This window comes from Varroa jacobsoni, unplaced genomic scaffold (assembly GCF_002532875.2).
Source record: "Varroa jacobsoni isolate VJ856 unplaced genomic scaffold, vjacob_1.0 scaffold_926, whole genome shotgun sequence".
NCBI classification, from domain to species: Eukaryota; Metazoa; Arthropoda; class Arachnida; order Mesostigmata; family Varroidae; genus Varroa; species Varroa jacobsoni.
In genome coordinates this window covers 92,745-102,806 of record NW_019213828.1, presented here as the reverse complement: position 1 = coordinate 102,806, position 10,062 = coordinate 92,745, and the positions used below count along the sequence as shown (strand labels likewise).

The following is a 10,062-nucleotide window of genomic DNA, read 5'->3' as shown; positions in this document are numbered from 1 at the left end:
GCCTCGAATGGTAGGTAAGAAGAGATAGGGCTTGACTGCCATTCTCAGACCAGGCTGTTGCCCGAGACAGTCAGACTGCTGCGATTTCAGCGCTTCGATGCAAGCCGTAGTCAACTGTAAATGCTCCCCAATGAACTGTGCTAACTAAAGAGGTGGCCACAGGACGTCCTCGAGAAGGTGTTTAAGGACACCGGCACGCTACGAAAACTTGTGTGAGTAGTAATCGACAACGAACTTTCGACGTTATGGGCTGTTTTACATTCGTAAAATTTCAATGAAGTATCATAGTCACCATGGAAAACATTTGTAACCGGCGCGACATGCGTATCCAAGGAAAATAGTTTACATGATGATGAAAAACAAACCATGAAAGCGAAAACCCATCGAAAGTGCGAAATGCAGGCTGAATAGCTCGGCAGCCCTTCGGAAGCTCTAATAGTTAATACTAAGCCTGGCCTGGCTGAAAATCCTACAAAAATCGTTACTTGTGCCTAACCTTAACGGTAAAAAGTATTACTGCTAAACTGCTAAAAAATCGATCTGATATCAATACGAAATTGACTGTTGGACTAAGGATTCCGTAAGCATTGACAATAATAAAACAGCAAACGTTTACGTAGTATGCACCGGATCGGTCCACGCGTAGATACAGAGCAGGGAGTTGGAGTTCCTAAAAGTTCCTATCGAAAAACGTACAATACAGCCCAATAGCTAGTGTTACAGAAAAATATTAGTCTAGAAATGGTCACGATTTTTTTTATTTCCATTGTTAATATGTAACTCATATAATCATATACCAAATCTCAGCAGTTGTCGTCATCTTTCATAACGTAAGTTAATTAACCAACTATCACGTCTTATGAAATCATGCCTTAAAGACACTAACTCTATAGAATACAATATTGTGTTCGAATCGCCGTTGACTATTATGTTGTACGTTGGCCGCTAAAGCGGTAGTTGCGCAATAGTTATTATCGCAGAAGGCGACCAACATTTGTATTTCTAACGATAGAATCTAAACGATTAGTCCTCTTGTCCTCAAGCAACTTGACGCACGAAAAGTGTCCTGTCTTTCCCAGTATTTCTATCGTAGCATTCGATGCATCGACTGCGATTGAAAATACGTTCTCCATAGAAGAAGTCGGCCGAAGTTGGGTCATATACGCTAAGTGGCAACAGGTTCCTTTAAAATAGATCAGGTAGCTGCGAATCGGTTTTTCTACTCCAAAATTCTCCACGGTACGTCCAACGTTCTTCACCGATTTTTTCGAACCAGAGAGGCTTCCACTCAATTCCTGCATCCGTTCGGGCCTTACGCGCTGCCCGCTGTTTCTCTTCCAAACGATATTTTTCTTCCGCCGCCCCTTCTATGCACAGAACACCAGACGAGACAATGATTTGAGAATGCAATATCAAGCTGGAATTGATGATATCCCTTTAATATTTGTAAATTTTATTCACACATGCAAACATTTATCATTTTTGGTAAATTTCTGCTCATCACGTGCTAATATATGGGTAATTTTTCTCGTTATGTTCACATCACTAAAAGCGGAAAACGCAGAAATAAGTCAACAGTATTTTACATACCAACGTCCCCCTTCTCAAGTTTGCGTATGTCCAACCTGAAGCGGCTATCAGTCCGTGCAGGCGCTGTTAAATCTGCCATTTTGCAGGCTAAGACGGAAGATGGCTTCAAAGGTGCTCCTTCATGTTTAGTGACGGTAGTCTTTTGGGCCGTTTTTGCTGGCATTTCATTTAGAGCCATTGCCATTGACGTAAAATTGTAATACTCCCCAGAGTTGGCAGGGCGCGGTTCCGCGCGCCAAATGGGAACGCGGCAATTATCCGAAAAAAAAAGCTCCTTCGCCCAATATCCAGAAAGTTTTAACAGTTCCTTGCCTCCTGCATCCAACATCTCTCTGTAAAAAGCAGAGACACAACCAGATCGAAGTAATTTACTACGCTCAAAGTAGAGAACACAGTATCAGGTAGTGCATCAAACGAAACGTTCGCTAAGGGCCTTAGTTAATTATGTATTGCTTTTTGGGCGTGTAAAACACCATCGTGAATAATAAAGCGCCGTTCTGAACTTGATCCTAGGCTAGAAGGTAAGCTGCCTCAAGTATCGTAAGTGATCTAGACTTGCTCGGTTAAACTATTCACTAATCTCGATTTGTACAACCAGAGTTGAATCGCATTCAAGTTTTTTTTTAAGTTTTATAATTTGTGGGTAGTAACTACACGTAGTCAGTCCCAAATATGTACCAAATTTTCACTTACATGGGTGTAATCAACCGTAAATGCAGGTAAATCAAACAGGTGCCTTACCCTTCTATTTTGTGCATGTCTTCGGTCGTTTTAGATGAAAGGTAGCGTATCTGACATCGGAGTCCGGTACGCTTGCAATCGACCACCTGTTCTCCACATTGTTCTAAATATAGTTTTCCTATCAGGATGTTGTGTATACGGCAGTCCACATTATTCCACTTATATATTTCATTGGCTCTCTTTAAAAAGCGCACGGAAATCGAGCCTAAAGATCGGAAAACCGTTATTTTGTCTGTATATATAGTCTAATTTAGGTCCTAAAATATTAGGCGAAACAAGTTATTCTAACGACTAATATCACAAAGGCTGCGAACGAACTTTGCCTAAATCCAAAAGAATACCGCTTCTGATTAACAATAGACTCGGGCTAGAGAGGAAAAGCTTACGTATGTTCACTTAACGTTGTATTATTGCCAATGATATACATGTACCTGAATAATATTGGAATCAAATACGTTGATATTTCTAAAACAAAAAAATAATTGTCTTTTGTTTTGTTTTTTTTTTTTGATTTAGCTTGCTTTTGGGATCGTTGACGCAAAAGGAAGGTTATAGAAATGGATGATTTCGAACGTAGGCTGTCTGTTGAGGTTGACCGAAATCTATATTGTTTATATATCTGTATTGGTGTCAATTTTAATCAATTTAATTCACATTAATATCCATATTATCTTCCATTCCTTGCTGCAGAACATCTTTTCAATTTGGAAATTATTCGAAATTTGTATTCACTGCTAAACTAGGGAAGCCAGTAAAGCAAATAAACTTACCATGAGGCTTTATCTCAACACTTTTTCCCCAGAAAGTGAGGCGAGGATTGATATTGCAGTCGATTTCGTACGTCCCTCGGCAGCTTTCAGCATATAAAGCTGAAATAGGCGGGTGATGCGATACCTGTTCGCATACCAGACGAAAACAGCCGCTCGCCTCGTTGCTTCTACGTAAAAACGTATGTAAAAATAAATTGATTTTGGAGTACCACTATGGCCATTGGTTTTTAAAAAGGCAACAGATGACGTCCCAACTCTCGGGCAGTAAAGAGAAATAGGACGGCCAGCTTGTGCATATAAGCTGCCGCGAACATAATAGAGCAGCATTGAATGCGGAACGGTAAATCATACGACCACATATACGCCAAGTCTCTGGCTTTTGGAACGGAGATGCCTTCAAGCTAAAAAATTTCCCTTAACGGTTTTCCAGCAGAAAGGCAGCAACAATTACAAATCCAAATGATGACAGTCATGATCTAAGAGCATAATAGAACGGTCACCATTGACGTTCATACAATATTAGCGACAAAATCAACGTACTTATACTGATGAAGTAATTCACGCTCGGAAAACTGTTTCCTCCTTGCTCTTCAGGCCACATAACTTCGTTAATGTCAAGCACAAATATCTGCTGACTGTCGATGACGCTAAGTCTGTGTTTTGATAGAGTTTCTTCCCGCCAGAGAAGAACGTCTACCATGAACGTTTATAAGAGATATCCATATGAGGAATTAAATGTTTTAGCTTAAATTACGATAGCAGAATGGAATCTAATTATTAAAGCTGTACTCCGCCACAGGCACACTTTAATGATCCAATATGTGCAGTTGCCTGTGGAAATTTCTAGTAATGATTCGAAAGCTGCACCTTACGTTTTCATTGTGCTCGGTCTTAAACTGAAACTATAATACATTTCACAACAATCAATTAGCCTCAGATAATTATCTAGTTTCTTATTTACTTGCTTCGAAATTCCTCTCACTGGGTTGAGTGGCCGATATCGTAAACGAAAGTAGCCCAGAGCATGTCCATCAGATTCGTTAACAACAAACGGAGTAGCAACGCCAGGGCTGGGGCAGCAGATAAAATGCTACCTTTTAACATCTTAAAGGCAAGCACGTGTATATTTTATCAACAGAGGACAGTCTGTTCGAGGAACAGACTCATCCGCGGAGGCTCTTGGCTTCTGCTGAACCTTGTCCCCAGAGCGTCATTCCGAATGATTTGATCTCTGCGAGGTATTTTCAAACACTTCCATTACGTATCTCAACAGCATAGATAACGAAAATAAGATCCAGTAGCCTTTTCCATACGTTCAAGAACAATCTATACGTTACCAGCATCTCTGGTAGGTGAAATAGCATAGATATTCTATCTGTTCAGTCGTTCCGAAATAACTGTACAACGTTCTTAGTAACATCAAATGACAGCTAAACACTAGCAATTGCCTAGGCCATAGGTGGAATGGTGGCTAAAGTCAATTTCAGCTAAATGGTGCGTTCGAATTGACGAAAAAAATCCACGAAGATCTTCCTGATGCCAATGGAGGGTCATGCATTTAAATATTGGGTGGCTGAGAGGTTGAGCTCGCGCACGCCATGATTTAAAGTGCCTAAAGGGGCTTCTGAGGCTTTCCAGGCGGAGCTGTGACATCTTGCCGATTATGAACACTAGGTAGAACTTACAGACGCTACAATAATTTATAATGAAAGTTGTGCGTAGTTTTGCCAAAAATATTGCTTTAAAGCATTTTATTTTAGTGTGTGTTAATTTTCCATCGGTTTACACGTGTATATGTGAATGCGGCCAAACAAGACTATTCAAATCCACTTTTTCACACGCTCGAATATACTATTTAACTGAATAATAATCCAACAGCCACTATGGAAGTGATGCCGATTTGTATGCCACTCGTTAAGGGGCAATCAATACAGAACCCTAATAATGATGCAGTGTTTCCTTTTCCACTTTGAAATTATTCGGACAATAGTGCAGTTAGAACGCAGCTTGAAAGGAAGAGTAGAATCTACATAAATGGAGTATATTAATAAAGGCTCACCTGTTGAGCTCATAGGTTTCACCGAGAATTGGATTAAAGGGTTTCCGAAGCCTTTCGAGGTTTGAGCTCAGACTAGCCACTGCAAACGCTGTAACAAACTGCATACGACGTACGGGATCGTTCTCCGCTGCTGCTTGTTCCAGCAAATCCGAGTACTCCATTATCTCGGCTAATCGTTGAAGGAAACTTAATGGCTCATTAATTTCCACAGGCATAGCTAGTCGATATAACTCCTGTGGAAATATACACGTAATGTATTATTGAGCCGACAGCAAGAAAGTTGTTCAGAGACAAACAGTTGTTAAATCGTTGTGTTGTTACCTTTCCGCAACACTTTTTGAGTATCGACCATAACGAAAGTCGATATTCTATCTGGGGATGAGGCAAGCGATCGCGCCCCCACTTCGTTCCTTTTTCTGCATTGTCCAGGGGCTTTACATTTGAGTTGGCAGGCATCGCCGAAGGACCCGCCCACGGAGTACCGGAATAACTATCGAATTCATCACAACTCTCCAATTTTACCGATTCTGTCGTCTCACCACCCGTTGACATTGCTGGAGATTGTCTAGGGCAGTACAACATCACAATGTTAGTTAGTGCTATGCAACGCTTCCTCTCAATTCTATCTACGGTTATTTGGCTAGTTCGCCTCATATTTTTTCGTCTTATCTAGAACAATTTCCTACTATCTTGGACCAGGCTAATCCTAGTTCACGTGGTGTAGCGCTAGACTGACGTATTTTTACGTTACACTCAATGCAGGTTACCTGCACAGGCCGTTTGCAGTTTGTATGCATTCAGTCAGTTGACTCTGACCGAATGCCAAAATGCCAAATGACAAAAGCGAGTTTGGTTTGGCTAAAAATGTAACGAATAAATGGTGGAAAAATAACGCGCATTTGTAACGAATTCGGCAACGTATAGAAAACCTTTTTGTTAGGTGTTTTTTTTTCCAGCCTACACAGCTTTCTATGCCCTAACACGTGAGTGTTCTTGACACATTCAGTTACCGACCGTGGATTCTCATCGACAGTTGGTCATCACAAAACTTTTGCCCTGTAGCCAGCGTAATCATCCTTATGCAATGTAACTGCTTAGGTAAGTTACCATAGGTTGATATGTATGACTAATTATGATCGTAGTACGTGTTACTTGAGAATTTTTAATAATACCCTTAGTAAAGAGCTATTTACCATCATCGATACGTTTCTGAACCAACTCACCGCTCTGTCTGTGTAAGCCATGGCCAAACCTATTTCTATACTACCTGTGAATCGGCCATGTAGTATAAGTATAGAGGCCAGAGGCCTTCACTTCATTGAGATAGCTGTATCTCAGATAACGTTGCTCGTTACGCATAACATGGAGAAAAATCACAAACATCCGAGTGTTGGCTTTTAGCTATCTTCTGTATTGTAGTCGGGTCCGATTTGCGTCGGTGTCCTACAGACATTATAAAACGGTAAATGAATCCATTTCGATCTTCTGCCCGTAGTCGATGTTACAGTAACTAAGTGGTTCCGTACTGCTATTAAGCAACACTTCAGATGGTCTTGCAATGACTATATTATATAAAGACTTCAGAGAACTGAAAAAAGCAAACGCGTCACTAGGTGTAGCTGCGAAAAGATGCTTGTATTGGACATCGTTCCTGTCATCAACGCTCATTGTCACTGTCATTGTGGGTTCCTTTCTCTACTCCATCAGTACGTCGTCACTTAAACGACCGCGCAAATGGCTATCCGCATTTTTTATGTGGTTATGACTACTCAATGATAGAGTAAATCAATTTAGATAGTTAGATGATAAAATCCAATATTTTCATGAATGCACGTGGCTAGAGTACGTATTTACGTGTGAAACGTTAACTATAGTATAGATTACAGTACAAATTCGGAGGGGGGACAAGGTCAGTCCTTTCGGCTCATGGGCAGACTATACATTTTGCGTACTTACAAATTCGGTTCTCGCAATGGTTTTAGGTATAATAGAGCGTCTAGTTCTTAGTTTTATTAGACTTAAGTTGGCCTCTTGCCGTTGGTCCAGAGTTTGAGCATTGACATTACAAGACAAACTTGATAGGGAGCGAATGCGCGTAAGTGTTAGTTTTAGTATCGAAAAAGCAGCATTACTGAAGTTTTTGTAAGATATTTTTCACTTCAGTTCACTTCAGATAATATTGTTTGTTTTTTAGAGTGAGGTTCCTATACAGCGGGACAGCATAGGGGTCTACATGAACGAAGTGATCTGTACAGGCGAATATTTGCCATGTATATATCATGGATTTAACACAATGTGTTAGTTAAAATTTACCTGACCGCTAACGTTATACAAATCTCCTACGAATACAACCCTGTAAAACACGTCATATAGAACATTGTCTTCCAAGATGGAACAGCTCGTTGAAGATTGCTTTTCATTCCACCGCATTAACAAACAACTCCGCCAGCTGTTTCTTTAAATGTCAGTAAAGTCGGTGTTAAAAAATATGGAAGGTAGTGTTTTTTGTGTGCGATGCAAAGGAGAATCAGGAAAGCCGTGAGATGATCTGTGGATAACATTGCCACTCAAAAGATCATTGTAATAACCGCAATAGTTGCAAAGCATACGTCCGCAGACCGCAGCATAATCAACTGGCCGATATAGGTTCACATATGATCGCATTGCATGTTTTATAAGCTCAACCCTAATTGAAACGACAATACGAATGAGGGAATCATTGATATAGGTAGGCTGAATACTCGGACTATAGCATATTGTGTGAGTATTTTTAAGTCGATAATGTCCCATTCCGTCTCAAATCCTCTGATTTGAGGCTCAATGGGACTGCTTATATTGAGCACAACAAAGGAAACGGATGACCCTGAGAGCCCCAGACAATGCATAAAAAAAAATCACTAACGTCGTTTTTGAACCCTACGTCAAGAATGTCAATCGGTCAGATACATGTCAAATAATCTTACTGTATAATAGGTAATTGACAAAGTGTGTACACGTTAATTTTTCACAGTTTACTGCCTATCGTTTAATTACGTTCTGATGATTTTCGGGTAAATTGTGTGACTTCTGTAGGGGCAATTTGGAATACTTATTACTTTCCAAAAGAGCTTACCTCCATCCTAGATGAGGTCGAAACCTTGTTAAGAAAGCCCGTAACCATTTCAGCATCGCTTCCACTATTAGCTTTTGATAGACTACTACCAGTCAATCTCTTATCAATCACCCTAGCTTCGGTGAGCTATTGATGAGATCGAAAAATAGGATAAACGCGTCAACCATCGGAGGGCTCTGTCATGTAACCAAAAACGCGAAATGTACACCCACGTAATTTTAGGTATTCTTTTCCGCCAAGCGTCATCTACACATAAAGATGTTCAATCGGATGTCGATTTTGTTATGTGATGGGCCACGCTCACATTTTACGTTTCCTTTCGGAGTTCATTCAAAACTCTTTCGGTGTAGTCAGTACTTCTTATCGCTGCAATACCGCTAGTGATCTAAAGCAATACTTAAATAACCATAAGCAATTACAGATCGACTTCGATGTTTTTACCCATTAAAAAGAGCCTCGAAGTTCGATTGATTGTCGCTTACGCTAATTATGACTTCGTTCTCTCCATTAGGGACTAATCTTTATGATGGCGATGGTAATAGAAAATCGAGTTCTTATGTTTTTTTTTTCTGTTTTTTTTGCTTTAGGTTCAGCTTCAGTAATCGTTAACTGATTTCTTTGAAAGCTGATATTTTTAAAATTTTTACGGTAGTCACGTATAGTTTGCAGAACTTTGTGATGATAATATTTCGTTTAAAATAAAAGTAAAACTCGTAAAAAAGATTACGTTGAAAGGACTAAAGGAGAAGTTATTAAGCGTTTCAACAATCCGTATTTACTATCAATTGTTGACTGTTTGTTTTGTTTCGTTTCGTTTCAGAATCATTTTTGATTATTTGTCTTTTAAGTAGTTGAAAATATATTCTGGCAGTGATCACTGGCCATTCATTGAGCGTTATGCGAAGGACCTGTGACAGCGACAAATCAGAAGCTAGCCTAAGTCTTTTATTATTTTTCAACGTTATTTTATCTTTGGCTAGTTGTATTCTTTTAACCAATAACTAGGACAAATGGCGATAATCGACAACTCCGATAAAGGGCAGCAGCAGCAGCGGCAGCAGCAATGGGAGAAACTTCCACTTTCAATCGCACACTTTGTTGATTTGTATTAATTTTATTGATCTAATTAACATAAGATGTTATTAAAGTACAAACAGAAAAAGATGTTTGCATCGAAAATTTCTAGCGCTTTTACACGCTTTGAATTTTTCTAGCTTGTTCTATAGTGCTGTACGTATTTGGTGAGAATTATGATCAAGGTTTTCATCTAGCTGAGTCGATGACCATTGTCGAAAGGCTTAATTGAAGCAATGCTTAACGGCAGCACTTTTAATGGCAGGACATTAAATTCGAGCCACTCGAAAATCAAGGGTTCCACGCACATCGTATTCAGCATAAATCGATTCTGATTGCCGACTAAGATTCGTTTGTTAAGAACTGAATAATCTTGAAACATCAGAAACGACCAAATCGTACGCTATCAATTCCTTTTAAGATTAGTGACTTGCGAATAGTAACGGTCAACAAGCGGAAAACTTGCACCCATCCTAGCAACGTCTTCGCATTTAACTCCACTTAGCCAGTGGGGCTCCAGTTGTCAAAGAATAAATTATGTGTGCCTATGAAAAAATAGTGATCGACCGTGCATGTAAAGGTTGCGGTGCTGCATTCGACACAGTCTCACCTCTAGCTTTGTTGTATCAAGGCAGAACGTTTCGACTCTTACCGCCGGTAGAAGCAAACGATATGTGTCTACACCACAACTCGTGCACATACCGCCACGCGTGCCT

At 40.0% G+C, this 10,062-nt stretch overlaps 1 protein-coding gene across 5 annotated transcripts; it reads right to left on the bottom strand.

Moving 5' to 3' along the window:
* Positions 1-742: 742 nt before the first annotated feature.
* On the bottom strand, positions 743-8,779 carry LOC111265049 (oxysterol-binding protein-related protein 1). Of its 5 annotated transcripts, XM_022841393.2 has the most exons (8): positions 8,714-8,744; positions 8,273-8,448; positions 5,482-5,725; positions 5,161-5,393; positions 3,102-3,268; positions 2,332-2,536; positions 1,591-1,922; positions 743-1,367 (listed from the first exon to the last, which is right to left on the bottom strand). In XM_022841393.2, the coding sequence occupies exons 2-8, from the start codon at positions 8,326-8,328 to the stop codon at positions 1,186-1,188; spliced, it is 1,419 nt and encodes a 472-aa protein (XP_022697128.1). In that variant the 5' UTR covers positions 8,329-8,448; positions 8,714-8,744; the 3' UTR covers positions 743-1,185. The 5 variants fall into 5 exon arrangements, with proteins under 5 accessions (XP_022697128.1, XP_022697127.1, XP_022697129.1 ...); XM_022841392.2 differs by having other exon boundaries at positions 8,273-8,779; XM_022841394.2 differs by lacking the exons at positions 8,273-8,448; positions 8,714-8,744 and adding an exon at positions 6,384-6,482.
* Between the last annotated feature and the right edge of the window lie 1,283 nt (positions 8,780-10,062).

Bases quoted from the DNA above. Each gene is read 5' to 3' on its own strand.
- LOC111265049 (XM_022841392.2), bottom strand. From the start codon at position 8,328: ATGCTGAAATGGTTACGGGCTTTCTTAACAAGGTTTCGACCTCATCTA. The intron at 5,394-5,481 runs GTAACAACACAA...ATATTTCCACAG, and splicing joins TCAAAAAGTGTTGCGGAAAG to GAGTTATATCGACTAGCTAT. The intron at 1,923-2,331 runs GTAAGGCACCTG...TGCTTTTTACAG, and splicing joins GACATGCACAAAATAGAAGG to AGAGATGTTGGATGCAGGAG.